The 22119-nt window shown below is 43.7% G+C and overlaps 1 protein-coding gene across 1 annotated transcript; it reads left to right on the forward strand.

The window, feature by feature from the left end:
• Window positions 1-11483: 11483 nt before the first annotated feature.
• On the forward strand, window positions 11484-18518 carry CLEC3A (C-type lectin domain family 3 member A). The gene is made up of 3 exons (XM_047079012.1): window positions 11484-11598; window positions 15834-15917; window positions 18127-18518. The coding sequence occupies exons 1-3, from the start codon at window positions 11484-11486 to the stop codon at window positions 18516-18518; spliced, it is 591 nt and encodes a 196-aa protein (XP_046934968.1).
• Window positions 18519-22119: the final 3601 nt, after the last annotated feature.

Genomic DNA, 22119 nt, shown 5'->3' on the forward strand with positions numbered 1-22119 from the left:
TGGTGAATGTGGGTCTTTCGGAGACATCAGCCTGTCTCCTGGACTTGCTGTCTCCACACCCAAATAAACAGGCTCTGGGAATATTTCCTGTCTGGTTTCTACTGGAAGGAACTCTTCAGCAAAAACCAGCATCCAATGCAAATTGGATGGCCCCTCTCTGCTCATCGGGGGGGGGGGAGGGAAGCAAGAAGCTGAAAAAGTCTCCTGAGATGAAAAGCAGACACTCATAAAACACTGACTCCCTCCCTGTTTACCAGACGTTCAAAATGGATGTGCTAGTGGTTTCCTGAAAGCAAAGAAAAGCTGGTTCATATTCTAAAGCCTTAAAGGCTTTTGCCTTTGAGAAAAAGAGCAGTGTTTTCTAGGCACCAACACAGCACTCCAGTAAGCCGCCATCTTGCTTCCTAACCTGAGGGACCTCTCCACATCGCTAAGAAAAGATACAATATTGAAATCTGTTTCTTACATACTTTTTTTCCTGGTGGGAAAATGGGTGCATCTGTTTGAAATAGAGTGATGTATGATGGTGGCATTCATTTGAGGCCTTATTAAATGATATCATGGTCAGTAAAGTACAGAAATATCTTAATCCTGCCCTGGTCCACCGAAACCTCCTCCTTCATGAAGGACAATGGCAAGTGGACGTGAGGACTGACATGGCCAGTACAGAGCTTGTCCCAGACTCCACTAGAGAGCTCCCCACAGTGTACTGGGCTAGAACACAGACCCTTGCCCCAAATTTAGGAGCTTGTGTATCTGTCCACCTTACCACCATCCATGCCGTTGTATATAATACACAGAAGTAAAGAGATCAAAAGAAATGCTCATGGGAAGAAGCAAAGAGAAAGACACAGCCATTCCCATGTGGAAACCTTTTAAGAATTAGTGACTCTGGGGGCGCCAGGGTGGCGCAGTCGGTTGAGCGTCCGACCTCAGCTCAGGTCACGATCTCGCGGTCCGTGAGTTCGAGCCCCGCGTCGGGCTCTGGGCTGATGGCTCAACGCCTGGAGCCTGTTTCCGATTCTGTGTCTCCCTCTCTCTCTGCCCCTCCCCCGTTCATGCTCTGTCTCTCTCTGTCCCAAAAATAAATAAACGTTAAAAAAAAAATTAAAAAAAAAAAAAAGAATTCGTGACTCTGCCTGTTAGGCCACGTGGTCCACGCTGCGTCCCAAAACTGACCCTTCTCTTATCCCCCCACCCCCATCACTGTTCCCTCCCTCTGGGAAGTAGACAAGCTAAGGTCTCCACTTTTCCCATTGAATATAATTAGCAAGATGTATCCAGAATCTTAAAATATCCGTCCCCTTTTGGCTCAGTAGTATCAAATACCACTAATGCTTTTTATAAGCTAAGTGTTGTTCTAAGTAAGCACTTTGTAAGTATTAATCTAAGCCCCACAGCAAGCTTCTATTTTAAATAATACTATTTCCCCCTAGTTTATTGATGGGGAAACCGAAGTGTGGGGGAGTTGAGAATACTGCCCATGATCCAAGAGCTGGTGGCAGGGCCTCTATTTGCTATCAAGCAACCTAGACTCCATTCTATGTTGTTAAGCATTAGAATATGCTGCCTGTCAGCAAATCCATTTATAGAACAGGGGGTCCTAAAAAAATAATCTAGAGTACAGAAAAAAAGAACTGATACACAAAGATGTAGATCTCAACATTGTGTATAATAAAGGAAAAATTGGAAATTAGTTAAACAACTGGAGCCAGTTTGGTAAAGGAAGGTACATGAAATATTATTAATCCATTGAAACAATGTGTGATGACTTATTGGCCAAGTAACAGGTGCAAACCTGTGACTATTGCAGACCCACCCAAATCTTCTACAGAATACAGACAGCAGGGTCCTCCGAGTTGTCAGCCTGCCCCCACCACCCACGATATTAAGGAGGAGTCAGGAGGCCAGGTTCCCGGCACAGGTTCTTGGACAGCTCACCAAATGGACACCCAACCCCCTGCCCCCTGCCAGATGAAAACTTCAACCCAGGGCTCGAACCACTCACCATTCCCATCTATTTAATGAGCGCCTCTAGCATTTGCCGTTGGATAGGCATTGCTGTCAGCATCTCCTGTGTATTCACTAACTCGGCCTCTACCTAGGAATTGGGTACTGCTGTTACACTTTCTCTTCCTCGGACGTGGGAGACACCGTAGCTGGGACACACAGCTGAGAGCTCGTAAAGCCAGGACTCAAACCAAGGTGGTCTCTTAACCAGAGCCTTCTGCCTTAACCACCACCCCACACCCCAGCCATTTCCACACAGAGCCTGTGGTGAGAACATCTGTCCACCAGCCTATGGGCAGGGATGTGTGTGGCCCCGTGGCCAGCACATTCCTGCATTGAAAGTGAGGCATATGCAAGACTGTGGGTCTGCAAAGACGATGGGGTAGAAGCAGAGCCTGGGGCAGGAGACTGTGGAGGGACAAGATGTGCCCCTGCTTTGCACACACAACCCCTCTACTCTCCTGCCCCTCAAATGCAAGCAGAGACATATATGTAGGGGCAGGGAGTATATGGGAAATCTCCGCGCCTTCCCGTGAATTTTGCTGTGAACCTAAAAAAAAAAAAGCCTACTGAAAAATTAACTTTTCAATCTCTACTTATTATTTTACTCACTGCAATCTGGTTTCCATGTCTTATGCATTGCAGAAATTGCCTGCAGTCATTTTTCTAACTCCCAAGACCAGTGTTTATTTCAGGCTTTTTCCTGTTTTACTTCTTTGGTGTATCTGCCAGTTCCGTCTCCTCTCTCCTCCCCAAGAACCTTCAAAATATGTGAAAAATCAATGAAGGGAAATACACTTTTTCTCTAGCTTTCCCAACCCCTGAGTCCCCTTCCTGTCTCTCCCCACCCATTAAGTATCTGAGACCCCATGGATTTGTCTCTGATGCTCTTTTCCCCGCATGAGTATCCTGGCTTCAGACCCATCATTAGGTTCCCACTGTTGATGTATCATTGATTCCCTATGAACAAATCATTGATTCTCTCAAACAACTCTTTTTTTTTAACCTCATTCAAGTGTCCAACCACTATTTCCTATCATCAGCTAGACAAACACAGCTGAGTGTCCCATGAAAACCTTAAGACCATGTTGTCCAATACCAAACTTGCTTTGATCCCTCAACCCTCCACATCTTCTATGTCTCTTCATTCATCTCAGATCCAAAGGAAACATAAGCAATGCCTTATCCATACAATTCATCTATTTGATTGCTATTCCTATTCTTTATGAGGAACAGATTTCCTTGGTCTGCGGACCAATTTTCTTGGCCTACCCATCAGGTTGTAGCAGTGCAGGGTCTCAGCCTTGGGAAGCACTTTCTGGAGAGATGACCAAAAGGCAATCCCCTTTTATGCTATCTAAACCAGATGGCATAGCTTGACTGTTTACTTGAGACAGCTCAAGAGGGAACACAAGATGGCGTTAGTTCTATCACTAAATTTCCACCAGGAAAACGGTCAGGGACTTAAAAGTTGGAAAACTAGTTAATCCCCAGAAAGGCAGATTTTCCCAATGGGTCACTCTGAAACCTGCAGTCATCTTGCTCCAAGAACACACAGAGTCTGTAAGCCTCTGAATTCTGATGCAGAACAAAGACCTCACTGTTGTTACCTGAAGGCTGAAAACCGTTTCCACTGTGTCCAACGTGGGGAGGCCTACAGAGAGGAATTATGAAGGTTTTCCACCAAGGGCTGCCCTTGCTCTCGGTGGAAGGGAGACGAATACTGACTTATTTATATTTTTGGACCACGTTGGCAGCAGGGCCAGGCAAAACTCACAATAAATTTGAAACGTTGGTACACGTAGGAAAAAGAGACCAATGGAATATTTGCTTCCCTAAGAAAATGCACTGTTCACTACAGTCAGTGCTTGGAAGGTGGGCCAGGGGGGGATAGCCAGCTGGGTGGCTGCAGAGGGATGACTTCAGAGCGAAGTCAGTAAGGGCTAGGACGTTATTGTAATGATGACGGTGATAACGATAATTAACTTACCAATACAAAGTGCACATATGAAATATCCCTTCTGTATCAGCCACTGTATTGATTGTTTCCAGGGAGCCTTTTTTATCTTCCCAATAATGGTGGCAGATGGTCATTATGACCCCCAATTGATAGGAATGGGGCGCTCAGAGAGACGAATGAGCTCACCCCCATCACATAGCCAGTAAACGAGCGAGCCCCGATTCAACCCCAGACCCACATGATGTCATTTGTACACTTGGCGGTACCGTGGGCTGCTGTGGGAAGCGAGGACTTCGGTGAGGTATCAGTCCGTTCAAGGCCAAGGATGCGGTAGCTTCAGCCACTGAGAGGCCCCACAAGAAGGCAGTGTGGAATGGGGCCAGAAGAACACTTGGTCTGAAAGAGGGGATGGAGCTAGTTCAAGATGAGATCACACACTAGAAACCAGCTCAGAGAAGTAGCTGCCACAGGCCCGGAGCAGAACACAAGAAACTCAGGCAGGGGTTGTTGTAACTAAGTTTGGAAGAACCCAAAGAAATCAGAGCAAAGGTAGAAATAGTCTAAACGGAGCTGATCGGGCACAGCAATGTCAGGGCGCCTTCATGGATTAAACTGGGGGCTGTGATCTCTTCTTGCTGGTCACGAGAGAGCTAGGGGTCGGGTCTTCTGGGTAAAGCAAAACTTTCTAGCAGCAGAACTGGCTGCCTTCGTGGGGAGTGAATTCTCCATCATGAGAAGCGTTCAAAGCAGAGATGTGTCTCTCCCAAACTTGGGATGCCATTGTTCTAATCCCACCACCCTGACTTTACCAGAAAATGCCACACTGACCTGTAGGTAAGCCCACAGAGCCCCAGATCCCTTCATCACTGGGTGGGGTGGGCCCACCCCTCAGCTGAGGAGACCAGCTGTTGAAAATTCCAAGAAAAGCCACTTAACTCCCTAAGGCTAGGTCCACCTTCTATAAAACAGGGATAACAATGCCTTCCTTATAGGCTTTATATGAAAAATCCTAGCACAGTAGTTAGGATGAGATTAATTGAATCTAAATCACCACTCTCCTTACTCTAAATCCTTTTGGTTGAACCACTTCATGGAATAGACATTTATTAAATGCCTACTACGCATTATTCATTGCATTAGACACTAAAATTATGCCATTCGATATAGGAGTGGTTAGCCACATATGGCTATTGAGCATTCTATTGGACAGTGGGTCCAACTGTTGGTCTAGAAAATCAGCAGAGGGGTGCCTGGGTGGCTCAGTTGCTTAAGCGTCCGACTTCGGCTCAGGTCATGATCGTGCGGTCCGTGAGTTCGAGCCCCGCGTCAGGCTCTGTGCTGACAGCTCAGATCCTGGAGCCTGTTTCAGATTCTGTGTCTCCCTCTCTTTCTGGCCCTCCCCTGTTCATGCTCTGTCTCTCTCTGTCTCAAAAATAAATAAACGTTAAAAAAAATTAAAAAAAAAAAAAAGAAAATCAGCAGAGAATAAGGCAAGATCTGTGTCCCAGGTAAAAAATGTGAGGGAGACTAACCAGTGTAAGATGTTTAGAAGTTCTATGATAAAGTATGATCAGTGTGGGTGCAAAGAGGACCAAACCTATAAGGTTGAGGTCAGGGCCAGGGTAAGTCTGAGGACCTTATAGAGATATGATGCCTCATGCATCTATATCGTGGTCATTAGGGAAGCCTAAGTTCCCTTGATTGATGACGTACTATGACAAGATGTGGTTTGCATGTTTTATAGACATGTTCTAATTTTCTTAACATTCTGTTAAGAAAGATGAGGAAGCTACAGTTAGGAGAAATGACAAAGTCTGACCATTGTCACACAACTAAAAAGTAACAGATCTAAAATCTTAACCCCAGACTCTCAGAGTCCTTGCTCCTTACCTATATCCAATGCTATCCCATCTTAGCAAGGTCTTTGAACTCTCTCCCTAATCCCCATCCACAGTCTTCTCTTCAAATTCCCTGACACTTTTGCCAGTCACAGCTGCAAGTAATAGGCCTAAATATAAATGACACAATTTGTACACAATCCATAACCAATCTTTCCTTCAAGCATTTCAACCTCCACCCTGCTGTAATGAGTTCTGCCCTATCACTCCCCCTAAATTCTGCCCTTGACCCTCTGAACACAGCCTTCAAAGACTTCAGCCGTGAGTATTAACGGACAAACAACGATGAGGACAGATGAACTTGTTTGTTAGACACTCTGGAAAACAGCGGCTTAGCGCAACTTTAAAATAGCAGCCGGTGGAATAAACACATCAGTTACACGGGGTGGTCAGGAGACATGTTGTAAACAGCAATTTATTAAGGAAATTTAAACTCTGGTGACAGTTTTTAAATCCTCACCAAAACACTTTCTGACTAAAGACAATATTTTTATAGTTCCTATTCCCTGGCTATAAATGTGTACTTCTTCTTAAATAGCCCTTTCAGAAGGCCTGGTCCAGCCCAGGGGACGAGCTGATGACATCATCATGCCCCACAAAAAAGGGATTGTTCAGCCTCCAAGAACACTGAGTGAGGAGGTCTGCCCTCCCCAAGAACAAGGTGGGGACAAGGCCACCTGCCCCCAATACCTTTGATGTGTGTGTGTAGTCCTTGATGTGATTTTCTCCCAGATCATTGCCATCTTCTCCCCTGTTATTCCTGTTGAGGTTTTGGGGGGTGGAGGCTCACCCAAAGGGGAAGGCCATGTCTGATGTCAATCAGCATTTGGGATAAGGACAAAAACCCTTACATTAAGAATATTCTCAGATCCAACCCCCATCTTCTCCCAGCCAAACCTGCAGCCATTTAGTTTCCAATGGTTTTTCCCTAAAGGAGGATGAAGTGGACTTAGAATCTCAGCGGGAGGAAGAGAAGTTAAAAGGAAGCTCCCATCCCTGTCTGGCCTCAGTGCCAGGCACCTGAAAGCCAATCCGAGCTTCCCCAGTGCTGAGCGGGCTGGTTTCCTAGCATGACTCCAAATGTTCTTACGCCAAATGAGTCTGTCCCTTCACTCTTCCAAGACCTGAGTTGCTGTTTCCTTGGTCAAGTGCCTGGTTGCTGGAGCCTCAGAGCAAGGGAGGGAAGCAAAAGCAAAACCATCCCGCCACACATTAGTCAATAGTTATTGAGCAAACACAGTGTGCAAAGTAGTGTGCTGCATGCAGAGTTGAGCTAACCCAGCAGAGCCCCTGCCCTCTGGGAGCTTACAGCCTAGCCAGAGAGACAGACATCCAACCCGGCAGTCAATTAAGTAAATACATTTTTAAATGAGTACCAAAGTATGAGAAGGGCTGTAAAGGAAGAAGGGTACCTTCAGGGAGAAAACAGAGCAGGACTCCCTAGACTATGCAGATAGGATAGAGAAGATATGTCTGAGAAGGTGAGTTTCAAGTTCAGATCTGGGGGACAAGAAGGCGCCAGTCAGACTCACTTGGACTCACACCAACAGTTCAAGGTTGGGAAGGGACTGGGTACAGTGACAGAGAAAAAGCACGTGGAAAAGCAGAGTGGGGATGGAAAGAGAGAACGGGATATGGCTCAAAGTTGGCAAAAGACCTCCACAAATGGACAGTCACGAGGACAAACCAGGTGGGTCCCACCAGGCAGGAGGTCTTCAGAAACCAAGGTAAGAAGCCTGGGTTTCATCATAAGGACAATGGTAAGATTTGGAGGGTTTTAGGTTGGACAGTGACAATCCCTTTGGTGATATGTGGAGCATTCGCTTGAGTTGGGAGGGAACAGGGTGGCTGAGCTGCGTTCAGGACAAGAGGTCTTGGTGACTTCCGATGGGACGAAGGGTAAGAAAGAGGAAGCATGCGTGTGCGGGCAGAAACCACAGCACTTGCTGTTGACAAGGTCATGAGGAAGGGCAATGCAGGCAAAGGAGGGGTGGGGTGGGGGCAAAAAGACGCCTAGAGCTTCAGAAGTGGCCCCCTGAATGGGCTGGAGACATTAACTGTACCAGGGAGCCTCGCGAGGAATGAGACTTTTTTTAAATTCATGGGAGGTTAACGGGGGAAGAATCTAGAATTTCATTTAAAAATTTGTTTTAACATTTATTTATTTTTGAGGGACAGAGATAGAGCACGAGCAGGGGAGAGGCAGAGAGAGAGGGAGACACAGAATCCGAAGCAGGCTCCAGGCTCCGAGCTGTCAGCACAGAGCCCGACGTGAGGCTCGAACCCACGAACCGTGAGATCAGGACCTGAGCTGAAGTCGGACGCTCAACCGACTGAGCCACCCAAGTGCCCCCAGAATTTCATTTTAACCATCGCGAATTTGAAATGTCTCCGAGACATCGTCATGTGGGCAATTGCAACAGTGAATCTGAAGGAGGAGACCCAAACTGAGAGGTAAATGTGGGAGAATCCCAGACAGAGAATTTAAAGCCACAAGAAGGATTAAGATCATTTAAGGGAGAGAGTATAGGAGGTTAGAGCGGCCAGGGGAGAATCCTGAGGAGTACTAGGCAGTGCAGGCAGGGAAGAAGTCAATCCTCAAATATTTTCTAAAATTTATTTATTTATTTATTTATTTATTTATTTATTTATTTATTTATTGAGAGAGAGAGAGAGAGAGAGAGAGAGAGCAGGGAAGAGGCAGAGAGAGTGAGAGAGAGAATTCCAAGCAGGCTCTGTGCTGTCAGCGTGGAGCCCAATACAGGGCTCGAACCCACAAACCATGAGATCATGACCTGAGCCAAAATCAAGAGGCAGATGCTTCACTGACTGAGCCACCCAGGCGCCCCTGAAATATTTCATTACAACAAAAAGCTTGGACTTCGGCGAAACTCTTCTCTGTGCTACTGTAATGGTGGATACGTGACATTACATGTTTATTTACCAAGATCCAAGGAGCTGCACAACACGGAGTGAACCCTAATGTAAACTGTAGGCTTTAGCTGACAGCAATAGATCAATATTCATTCATCAATTGCAACAAATACACCACACAAGCACAGGACTTTTTTTTGGTTTGTTTTTTGTTTTGTTTTTTGCAAGATGTTAATAACAGGAGAAACTGGGGAGGGGGGCAGGGCAAGCTCTCTATACTTTCTGCTCCACTTTTCTCTAACTGCTCTAAAAAATAAAGTGTATTAATTTATTTTTTTTTATTTATTTATTTTTTTTAATTTTTTTTTTCAACGTTTATTTATTTTTGGGACAGAGAGAGACAGAGCACGAATGGGGGAGGGGCAGAGAGAGAGGGAGACACAGAACCGGAAACAGGCTCCAGGCTCTGAGCCATCAGCCCAGAGCCCGACGCGGGGCTCGAACTCACGGACCGCGAGATCGTGACCTGGCTGAAATCGGATGCTTAACCGACTGCGCCACCCAGGCGCCCCTAAAGTGTATTAATTTAAATTTAATTAATTTCTCTAACTAACTTCTCTAAACTGCTCTAAAAAATAAAGTGTATTAATTTAAAAGGACAAAAGCATAGGCTTTAGAGTCTGGCTCCAAGAAAACAAATTCAAAAAAATGCCAGAGGTTCTCCTGGAAAAGAAGAGCCCAAAACAATACAGATTCATTTTGAAGGAAAAAGATAGCCTTTTGTTACAAGTCTAGTTCGAACACAGCACAGATCAAAGATCCAAGAGAAATCGTTAGCTTTCCCCCACCATTCTGTAGCTTGAAATCTCTTCTCAGAGTAAAGGATTTGAGAAGCTGGCCAGAAGTATTCCCGCTCAATCATACGATCAGTTATAAGACATTGATCCTTTTCCCTATTCAAATCAAAGCATCTCTTTTCTCAGGCCAGGTCAGAGGAGAGACCTCCCAGGGTCAATCAAAATGAGATTTTATTTACTTTTTTTATTTGTACCCCCAAACTAGATTTTAAATTCTACTCTGACTCCACTGGCATCTGAGTGATGAAGAAATCCACTTAACTGTCCTGAGGCTCAGCTTCGATGATCTATAAATAGAATACTTATCCCATAGCCTCGCTCTGAAGACAAAAGAGATCTGGTATTCCATAAATTGTATGTACTGTTATAATTAATGGTAAGGATATTACAGATATTATTACTGTTATTATCATTAAGCACTGGGCACTGTGCTAAGTGTTTATAGCCACTATTCACTTAATCTTTCCAATAGCCCTGTAAAGTAGGCATTCCTAAGTGTGAGAACGGGCCCAGGCAGGTTCAGTGAGTTGCCAGAGGTCACACAGCTGATAAAGAGGTGAAATTAGAATGGGAAATTTGCTCAGTTTCTTTCCACAACGCCCTCAAATGTCTACCCACCCGTAGACTGCCCAAATCAGTATGAGGAGCCTGCATTATAAGTAAAACCTTCATTCTTTATTTCACACTTACTAAATTATGTCAGACTTTATCAAGCGGTTTTACTTTGGTATCAATACGTGCGAAGGGTACAAAGAGGCTGTGACAGGAAGGCAATGAAGACGGATTCGACTGGTTTCCCCAAGATCCAGAAGGAACCAATCACCCCTTGATTTTTCCTGTATTGTCTGAAAGAAAGAGCAAGCGAGAAAGACAGGAAGGAAGGAAGGAAGGAAGGAAGAAAATAAATAAATAATGGAAGTCTGGAAGTCCCTTGCTTTTCATACAAAAGCCTATCTGGTCCCCGGTACTTGTCCTAAAAAGCCCATTGTTAAGGTAAGAATAATCATACCGAGTCTTCCAGTTTATTCTTCTGTTAATTTCTATCTTCCCTTCGAAAGTATTTTTTAAGCATTTGGGGTAATTTCAAGGAAAAAAGTGTTGGCTGATGGGGGTCTGCAAAATAGCTGTAATTGATATTCTACATTAATTCTTACGGAAATAAGTCACTGTCTTAATTTTCTTTTCATTCTGAGGTGTGTTTCCCCCAAATACAATTCTTGCTTGATCCACAAAATCCTAATAGAAAGGCTTCTCCTTTATCACGGACTCTCCACTCTAGCCATCCCTGTGAGTGAGTCATTCCCAAGTCCCACTTGGAGCTGTATAGACACTTGAGCATGTGTAGACTCTGATGTCGCGGGCGCACACACACACACACACACACACACACACACACACAGTAGCTTTCCTAGTTTTTTGTGTGTGCCTTTTTTTTTTTTTTTTTGCCCTGAAACCCGAATTGAGTTTCCTAGAACATTAAGTGAACTTCGGAGGTCCAAAGCAAGGGCTTACAAACTGAGGTCCTCACAGAGAGACTCCAAACTTCCTGGACTTTAAAAAAAAGAAAAGAAGAAAGCAGGTAAAACCCTTAAGCTCTTAGTTAACTCTCATACACCCTGAAAAGGCAAGTCAAGTAGAAAATGTAACCGGAATATTTAAAAAAAAAAAAAAGGCTAACCCGAGACACAAGAACAAGGGGCCACCTTATGCTGTGGCCAGCCGAGGAATTGAAACATTTCGTCAGCAGGACGCCAGCCAACCTTCACACGGACTTTTATAAAGCTGGCCCACGCCCTCCAGAGCAAGATGAGGCTGCCCAGTCCACTCGCCTCTTAGCTACTCCAGAGGCACTGGCAGAGTGGTCATCAGACTTACCCAAGAGCCATGGCAAAGAACGGGCTTGTAATTTACATCCTGGTTATCACCTTACTCCTGGACCAGACCACCAGCCACACATCCAAATTCAAAGCCAGGAAGCACAGCAAACGCCGAGTGAAAGGTAATGGGGCTTTTCACTCCAGCAAAATTCTAGGATTGCTCAGTGTGGGGAGGGACTGGGCAGTGTTCATTTCCCAGCTCTGCCGGGAAAACTGTCTCCGGTGATCGTGCCATGCCATCATGTGGATATGGCATTTCAGAAAACAGAGTGACCTTTTAATTCTCTGGGACAGTTTGATACTCCAAGGAATCAGCAGTAGGCCTTTTGTTTTTAACAGAAAAAGTTTCTGCATTGTACATCCTTTGTCAAGCGAGCTCAGCCACACAGAATGTTCTTTAGAGAGAGTCAACATAGATACGTGGATATCTGGTATTATGAATGAGGGATCGAGTAGAATAGACTGATTAATAGAGTATACTGTCTCATTCTTAGATATTGTATAACTGATGTATTTGTAAGAGAGCTATACTCTTATTAAATGTATAGGTAAGGACAGAGTTATTGTGATATGGCTTCCGTTTCGTCATTGGTTATCACGTATGTATGTCTTCGTACCCCTGACAACATAAGGACAGTCTATCCAACACATTTAAGCTTTTCCACATCAGAAAGAAATTGAACCTCTTTTTAAATTTAAAAATATTTCTTCATGTGAAGTCACAACATGTTCGAAAACACTGTAATGCAAAACTGAACCTCCTAGCAATCCCCAAATCTGGGTGGCTCGAATTGAGTGAAGAGGTAAGAAAGAAAAAAACAGGGGCACCTGGGTGGCTCGGTTGGTAAAGCGTCCAACTTTGGTTCAGGTCACGATCTCCCAGTTTGTGAGTTCGAACCCTGCATCGGGCTGTCTGCTGTCAGCAAAGGGCCCGTTTTGGATCCTCTGTACCCCTCTCTCTCTGCCCCACCCTTGCTCTCTCTCTCTTTCTCTCAAAATTAAAAAAAAAATCCTGCAAAGAACAAAGACAACAGTAATTTATTTGCAATATGCTGAACCATAGCAAGAGGAAAAAAGTATCAAGAGAGAAGCAGTGTGATGTTTTAGCTCATCCCCTGAGTTATTTTCATTTTCCTCTCAGGATATTTCAGGGTGAATATAATGACACTATTTCCTTCTCAAGTTCACTGCCTTAGTAACAAAACATACCAAGCGTACCCATGGAGTTCAAGCCTGGATTTGACACACAGCATGGCCGGGGGGTTGGGTAAAAAGGAGGCTTGTCTTGTGTCCTGCTCTGAATATATTACAAAGTGCCCTTTTCAGGGGGCATTTATTTCTAAGATTTAGGTCTGATGCAAGGTTTCTTCAGGGGGAATCTCTTTTCCTTATAAAATACTCCAGTTTCCTGTTCCCTCTATTGGATGGAAGGTTAAAATACTTCTCACTTAGGATAAAACATTTGGTGAAGATGAGAAGAGGGAGAGCAAAGACACTGTGTGATGGGGCATTTTCATTGCTAGAGTCTCTTCACCGCTGGGAGGCAATGGCAAAGGGGTGACCGTGGGGGGAGGGGTGGGGGATGGGGCGTGAACACGCGGACGTGTGTGTGTGCGCGCGCGCATGCTGTGGGGGCGTTTCTGAAGCCATTCAGCTCAGGTGGCGCCGAGCTCCCCCAACCCACCCCCACCCACTCGCAAGAGCTCACTCAAGCTTCTTTCTGTGTGCCTTTTAACTGACTGGGGACACCGCGTAAACATCAGCCTCCCCAAGGAATTTTTGCTGTTAGGTCAGAAAGCAGATTCTAAACCAGTAAGTGAAGCAATAAGCGTGAACTTACCGAACACTTCTCTTTCCACTAACATGTACAATTTTAAAATATTTTAAGTACCTGGGAATGATACCAAACTTTAGAAATGCAAAAGGGAAAGCCATTTTTTTCTCTCCCAACCCTCTCCACAGAACTACCCACTGTTACCGGTCGGGAAATAGTCTTACCAGAGTTTTTCTAATGCACAATGAAAACTTGATATTTTTAAACAAATAAGCATTGGCTATTAATTTCTTTCATCTATTGGATCCTGGCTATCCACATAAGGCATACGCCCGTCCCTTTTACAGCCGCATAATCTTCCATTGCAAGGCTGGATCGTGATTCATGTACTCTGTTCTCTCTTGGTGAACTTCTGTCTGGCTTCCATCTTTTTTGATCCAATGCCTAGGTGAATGGCTTTGAACACATATATGGACCCCATGCTAAGGTAGGACGTTAGGATACACCTCTAGGAAACGCAGGTTTAGCACACTTTCCAATCGTCTCCCAAAATAATGGCATCAACCCAGGCCGCCTCGGTCTTCAGAGTATGAGAGCGACCACCCCACACACCTAACATCGCATCATCGCATCATCGGCTGAAGCTCTGCTAACCTAACCCCAAAACAAAACACGTCTCTTAATTTGCATTTCTTTGATGGTTAATAAGGTTGACAAATATTCCTTTTTTGGTTGTTAATGAGATTGGGGTAGAACTCCTATGTGTGTTTCCTGGTTGCTTCCCAGGAATTATTTTTGCATTTCTGTACTGAAACTACTTTTGGAGAAAAACATCAAGAAAATGAAAGGAAGCTTTTTTCTTTTTTTTTCTTTTTTAACTCAAAAGGGGTATTGAGTGATTTAACTCCAAAAACAAAAGTTCCGTGGTATTTAGGCCATAGGTCTTAATAAATTATGTGTCATAGAAATGAATAAAATATAATTTTTACAGTGAAATAATTGTTCCCTGCATTCAGTGTATACAAAACACATCCACGTTTGTCACAAAGGACAGAAGGCAAAGCCAAGCGACCTGGACAATGACTGCCATAATGGACTCTCGGGAGTATAATATTATTCATGTGTCTTCATGTTAATTACAGTTTACAGCTTCCGTGTGGAGGGCACTTATTTATACAGAATGTAGCAGGAAGCTGAGAGGGAAGGGCGGTGACATTTGTACGGTTGACAACTTCAAACTTGGAAGCAAGTCTCCCGCGGTCTTTGCCAACCTGGCCTCCAACAAACAGTCGATGGGCTTGCATTCTGAATGCACCCTTATATTTACTCTGGATTGAATGGTCTCCTTGAGCAAATTCGTGGGTTACTGTATTTCTGAGCTGAGCTACTGGATGCTTTGAGGACTGATGTGCACTACCAGGTGAAAAGGAGGTGGGGTCCCCTCCCGGGTACCCCAGAAAGCATTTTCCTAACCCAAATGTGGGACCACCTGGCTGGCAGATTGCAAGTTTAAGAGGAGGATGAATCAGCGTGCGTGGATTTGGGACCGTCCTGAAAAATCCAGGACAGAACACAGATTCCCCATATGGCATCTACATAAGGAGGCAGCTGGGGACAGTTCATACCAAGCTTCAAGCGTCTCCTCTAAGGCCATGTGCCAGGGCCCAGGCAATTACTGTGCAAGAGCAGATCAGAGTGATGTGAAGAGAACATACTTGGAGGGAGAGAGATTCAAATCCCAGCTGCACCGTAGCGGCTGCTGACGTATGGCAGATTAATTCGGCTTTCTGTGCCTCTATTTCTTCTGTGAGCGGAGGATAGTGATGGTGTCTGTTTCATGGGAATATTGAAAGAATTAAGCTCCTGGTGCACAGTATATGCTGGCTCTCAATATTGGTTTTTTTTTTATTATTTCTTACAATTTATTATGATTCCTGCCTTTGAAGAGCTCAAACTGTCAATATCTAAGGCAGTCCCTATCAGTCCTAGGATCTTGTTTATTCATCCTATTACGCATCAGGAGCACCATGGACAGGAAGACGTATGCAAGTGCAAGTAAAAAATAATTATGGATTAAAGTGCTCTCAAGAAAAGTAAAAGGTTCAAAGAAAGAGATTAGTCAGATAGATGCTAATACAGAGAAAATAACGAGAAGAGGCGTCTAGAAAAGATATTTCAGCTCAATAAGGAAATGGACAAGAGTTGGGGCAAGTGTATTCCAGGCGGGAGGAACCCAAAGGAAAGCGTCTGGAGATGACATACGTTGCTCTAAGATGCTCTCAAAGTCAACAGGTTGGATGCCTGATGGAGGGCGAGTCCCACAGGACGGGGCTGGCGAGGCATAGCAGCCCTGTCTCACAGAAGGACCTTCTGGTTTTATTAGCACAGCCAAGCTCTATGCATCTTCCTGGCCGACTTCCTTTCATGCGTTAATTTTCATGTACACTGGGGTCAGTTTCATCAAGACCACCCCCACCTTACATTCTGGATCCCAAAGTTTTATTTTGTTTTACTTTTATCTTACTCTAATCACATACTTTTCATTCCTCCTACCCACCCCACCCTCTCGAAAATATCCCCCAGAAAAGGATGGAGACCTGAAGACTCAAGTTGAAAAGCTCTGGAGAGAAGTCAATGCCCTGAAGGAAATGCAAGCCTTACAGACAGGTAAGACCCGACCCATCCCCATCGATGCTTTGTCTCAAAAGAGACAGGAAAAGAAATTGTGATTTGCCAGCAATTCAAGCCACGCCTAGAGTACACGTCAAGTCCTAGGTGACACCTTTTTATTTTTATTTGTTTACTTATTTTGAGAGAGAGAGAGAGAGGGAGACAGAGAGAGTGAGACAGAATATGAGCAGGGGAGGGGCAGAAGGAGAAAGAGAGAGAGAATCCCAAGCAGGCTCAGTGCTGTCAGTGCAGAGCCCAACATTGGGCTGGATCTCACAAACTGTGAGCTGAAATCAAGAGTCAGACGCTTCACCTACTGAGCCACCCAGGCACCCCTAGGTGACATCGTTTTGAAAGAGACATTGACAAGCCAGAGGTGTGTCCAGGAGAGAGGATTCAAAAGCAGGGGAGACAACTGTTTTTGGGAAATCAGCTTGGTTTTCCACTCCCTTCTCCTATATATATGGCTGGTAGAGAAATAAAAACAGGCATGTCAATAATGCATTTTAAAAGTGTGTTCACAATTCTTCTCTGATAGGCAATGAAACAGAATTGAAGCAAGTATTAATGGGCGAAAATAATTAGCATTCATCAGATGGTTATTACGTGCCCATTGGGAGATCTGCTGAGGTTCAACTAAATACAGCATCACAGGACTCACTCGGGCCACACTGTGCATCAGATGCAAATGGAAGGACATTGGTTAGAACCACAGCTCTGCCAAAAGAGGGCAGCATTTAACACTCCTCTTTGCAAGGGGCTAGGGCTCCCAAGCAGTGGATGCAGCTGTCCGAGCTGTTGTCCCAGAGCTACCCTTCTTGGCTCCCAGGCGTAAGGAAAAGGGAGCCACACTGCGTGGGTTCAAGAATAGCCCTTGCTCACAAGACTCATACCCCCGGGATCCAATACCTCACATAACAACTCCAGAAGCAGCATTTCAAGGGTTCTGCAAGAGACCTGTCCGGTTACAAGAGTTAGCACTTTCAGGGAAAACTAAAGTTATGGCTTCCTATCGAGGATTTATAACTCCCAGGCCAGCTAAATGTTACCAGTTCAAGGTTATTTTTACCATAAGCGATGTTACTTGATACTACTACTGACATATTCCCTTTATCGGGCTTCCAGGAACAGAATTCGAAAGTTAAAGGAACGTCAAATGCCCATGCAGGAAGCAAAAGGGTTTTATTAATGTTTTACCCACAATTGGGCACCGTAAATACTTCATAAACATTAACACATTAATCCTCCAACAATTTATGAGATAGGTGCCATTATGATTATCGTCATTTTATACCTGAGGAAACTGAGGCACAGATAAATTGAGTATTTTCTCCAACAGTTACACACCTAGTAACTGTCAGAGCGAGGTTCTCCAATGCTTTTTTTTTAATGTTGTTTTTCACATTTACTTATTTTTGAGAGACAGAGTGTGGGCAGGGGAGGGGCAGAGAGAGAGGGAGACACAGAATCTGAAACGGGCTCCAGGCTCCGAGCTGTCAGCACAGAGCCCAACGCGGGGTTCAAACCCACGAACCGTGGGATCATGATCTGAGCCGAAGTCGGACGCTTAACCGACTGAGCCACCCAGGCAACCCTCTAATGCTTTACCCTAAAACTATCTTTATGTTTGGTTTATCCTGGATAACCTAAACAATATTACCAGGGCTGAGTTATCTATGTAACAAAATCACTGTCTCTCCATATGTCAGCTCAGACTTTTGTCTGTTTTGTTTTTTAAATCATTATGAAATACCACCCAGTCCCAAAAGTTCCAAGGAAATTCAGCACACAATGGAGCTATACAAACTAGCAAGTAGGTATATATCAAAGCAGCATGAGACTAAAAACCATGTTTTGAGGGTGGGGTGGGACAGAGGTGGGTTTATGTAATTGTGATCATCTATACTACGTAAGTTACATTTTTACATACTAAGTTGTTACAATAACAACTTCTATAAGCCTCAATAGTAAAGACAAGAGCAATACAATCTCATTTCATGGGACTGCTGTGATTATGACACAAGTTCATTATTATAAAGTGCTTGGCATAGGGTCTGACACATACACAATCTCCAATAAATGTTAACTCAGCATTATCATCACATATCATTCATTCCACAAATATTAATGGCCGTTTTCCAAGTCTAGCCCTAGATGTCTAACATTCAAAAAGCCTCTTAATATATCCAATTTCACATCTTTACAGTCTGTCTCCGAGGCACAAAGTTTCACAAGAAATGCTACCTTGCTTCGGAAGGCCTGAAGCACTTCCATGAAGCTAACGAAGACTGTATCTCCAAGGGAGGAACCCTGGTGGTCCCCAGAAACTCTGACGAGATCAATGCCCTCCGAGACTATGGTAAAAGAAGCCTGCCAGGTGTCAATGACTTTTGGCTGGGCATCAATGACATGGTCACCGAGGGCAAGTTTGTTGATGTCAACGGAGTCACCATCTCCTTCCTCAACTGGGACCGTGCACAGCCTAATGGCGGTAAGCGCGAAAACTGTGCTCTGTTCTCCCAGTCAGCTGAGGGCAAATGGAGTGACGAGGTCTGTCGTAGCACCAAGAGGTACATATGCGAGTTTATCATCCCTTGATACACCCTTTGCAAGCTCGGTCACGATTTATAGGCTGATGGTTCACAAGAGGAAGTCAGAATTGTCACATGGGCATCTGTGCCCGTAGGAATACAAGAGATATCCAATTTCGCTATCACGTTTCATTGTGATGTTGCCCTCTGTGGGCTACAGATCAGAAAATAATGATCCACCTACGTGCACACTGTTAATGTGGCTTCTGCAAAATGGGCTCTCAAATCCTTCCCAATTTCCTAGGCCCTCTCCCTTATCCAGAAACCAGGTCTGTGTTAAAAATACAAAATCCAGAAAAACAAGCTTAGGCTAGAAGATTTTCTCTTGGAAGTTTAGCAGACATTTTATTGATGAGAATTCTCTAAATCAGAGATTCAGGGTGCGGTATAATCTAGAAACCTCTCCGCCTGATGCCCCATCTGTTCCATCCCAGTCACAGCCCCTTGCTGGCCCGTTAACCTTTCTGAGTGGCTGCATCCCCTGGTGGGACTTGTACTGTGTCTGCCACTTCAGAATACAGATTTCTCAGAAGTGTTCTGATTTAACTTTCTTTTCTTCAAGACCCTCTTCCTCCACCATATATACACGCTGATTCTGAAAATGCTCAGTCATGATCTGAAAAGGAGCATATTTGGTCAACTTCTAGCCCCAGCATTATGTTACAATTTCTGACTTGAATGAGTAACCTAAAGGCAGACTGTATGGGGAAATAAAATAGGAAAAAGAAAATATGTCTACTTTTCCCTTGCTTTCGTATCGTTATCCTCCTGGATGAAATGGAGAGCTGATATTAAATATGTCAGCTTCCTTTTTTTATATACTTTATATACTTACATATATTTCAACAAGCATATATTTAAGTTTATTAGGGGCAATCTATCTTTGGAGGTTGAACATTGGATTTCAATAGTACTATTTTGGAGTGATACATCTATGCAATATTTTATTCTGTCAAATGCTATTTCCATTAACTAGTTTAACCAGATTGTATAAAATAACCTCATTGCCTAATAAGAAATTACAAAGCTTAGGCTTCTGGGAAATGGGCTTCTTAGAATCCAACAATTCTAAGTATATTATGTTCTTCAAGTAAGTGTCATTTTTTCCCTTAAATATTGGGTATGTCTTATGAGCAATATCCTTCTCTGCAAACATCAATTACATGTGCTTGGAAGTAAGTTTTAGTTTCTTTTACTGCATAATAATAAAGCCTGAGTTCTGATTGATGTGAATGTATTTGGATGTTGATTATAGTTATTCAAACTATGTTGGTTTATATCAAACTTGGCACAATTTGGGGGGAGGAAATACCCCGTATCTGATTGAACTGGTGATTTAGATGTCTTAGGAGAATAACTTTATATGACAATAAAGACTTAAAGTCTGGAGGGAGGAGGGGAATATTAAAGAGAAAATTGTATCTACAACTGGTTTTGGTTGACCCTGACCAACTCTTTCCAACACAACCAGAATCTCCTTAAAGATTATGACAATAATGAAATTAGTAGACATTAATGGTATTCCATTCTCATCATATCCCAGGTACTGTACCAAATTTTACATGATTCTCATTAACCTCCAGAACAACCCTGGGAGTTAGGCTCCAGAATTGTTTCATTCTGCAGAAGAACAAAGTGAAAAAAGAGAGATGTGGTGACATGCCCCACATCACGTGCCAGGAAGTAGTGGAGTTATGAGCAGAATCTTAAACGTTGATTCAGATCCTACATCCTTGGTAACTGTGGGGGAACTGAAATAATATCAAGCCTGTTCAAGTGGGCAAGGAAGTGGACTCTAATCGATTTCTTTTTTGGGCTACTGTTTTAGTCAAACAGATGACCTTTTTTTAAAAAAAAATTTTTTTAATATTTATTTATTTTTGAGAGACAGAGTGAGACAAAATGAGACTGGGGGAGGGGCAGAGAGAGAGGGAGACACAGGATTGGAAGCAGGCTCCAGGCTTTGAGTTGTCAGCACAGAGCCTGACGCGGGGCTCGAACCCACAGACTGTGAGATCATGACCTGAGCTGAAGTCGGACGCTCAACAGACTGAGCAACCCAGGTGCCCCGAAACAGATGACCTTGATAAGTCTGAGATTGTTTCAAAAGGGTGAATAAAGACAACCAGCGATCATCTAAATCAGTGTCAGACTTTGGGTTCCCAGGAGAAGAGACTTACAGATACTGAGATGATCCTTCTCCCAAGTACCCCAACCAGAAAGAGCAAGAGAAGACACTTAATTCAAAAGAATAGATGAAGGTTAGTGATGGGAAATCAAAATGAGTTCAGTATGAGGACGAGCAAGCAGATGGACAGGAGACAGAACAAGACAGAAAGGAGTGGATGAAGAAATTATCTGGTTTGCCCAAGGCCAAACTCATGATCTTGATTTCATTACCCCCCCAACAAATTATCCCAAAGCCACACCCACAAGATTCCCTAACCTAGGTTTCCCTTTGGTCTGTTTGGCCTGTGGGGCACTATTTAGGAAACAGCAATTGGTCCTCAGGCAAGATTCATAAATAGGTCTTAACTCTTAGGCCAACCTTTCTGTCTCCATGAAAGCTACCAGACTAGGTAGAGAATGTGGACGAGCATCCTAAAGTCTGGTGGAAAGGGCAGCCTGAGAAATTAGTAATGTCTCTCACAAGTTCATGGTGGGAGGCCATCAACATTCATTAACATTGTCATCCCTTGGGTTAACACTTAGGCTTCCTGAAGATATCAATTATATTCAAAGCCCAACAGTCAAGGCCCTACAAGTTTTCCCAGGAAGCTGATTCTCATCTCTAGAGCGGTGCTTCTCGTACTTTGTTGTGCTTCCAAATCACCTGGGAAATCTGTTAAACTGCAGATCCCAAGGGTCGGGGCTAAGGTCTCAACTTCAGCACTTCTACCGTGAAGTGAAACCACGCCCACTAGATCACGCAGCGCAGTCTGACTGCAAGGGCCCGAAGCTTTAGTTACTTGCCCAGAGAATCTCTGATGGATTCCTGAAAGTTTGTTTCACTTTAGCTCAAATGTCAAGGGTAAGATCTACAGTTCATCTGAGCGAAGAACAATACTGAGAGCAATTTTTCTACTTACCACAGATGCCATCCATATCATTAAATGAGGTACAAGGTAAAAATCAATTAATTAAAGGAAACATCAATAAGAGAGACTCAAATTCATGATGTGAAGGAGAACTTATTGCAATGCTTAATGATTTCTTTCTCTTCCCTAGCATTGCTGAATAGCATTTCTTAAACTAAAAATAAAGTTATAGTCTTTCCTGCTCTGAGGGTAGTGAAAACTAATCATATCCTCAAATAAAGCACATACAATGAACGAAGAAGCCACAAATTCAGCTAGTTAAGCAGAGAATTTAATCTGATGTCAGAAATTCAGAGGGTACCTACTGACTAGGTATTTGCTAGGCAATATTGGAGGAACAGAAAGGAAGTTATGGTACCTACACTCAAGGATGTAAAAACATAGCACACAGGAGGAGAGCAAGACTATCCATTGGAATCTCAGAAGAAAATACTAGTACTTCTATTCACATATGGAAGCTATGTGGATTTACAGCTTATTAATATGTAGTTTAAATAGAACACCACAAAA

Source organism: Lynx rufus, unplaced genomic scaffold, assembly GCF_022079265.1.
Source record: "Lynx rufus isolate CCGP_SWC_20201006 ecotype Redwood Valley unplaced genomic scaffold, mLynRuf1.p SCAF_16, whole genome shotgun sequence".
Lineage (NCBI taxonomy): Eukaryota > Metazoa > Chordata > Mammalia > Carnivora > Felidae > Lynx > Lynx rufus.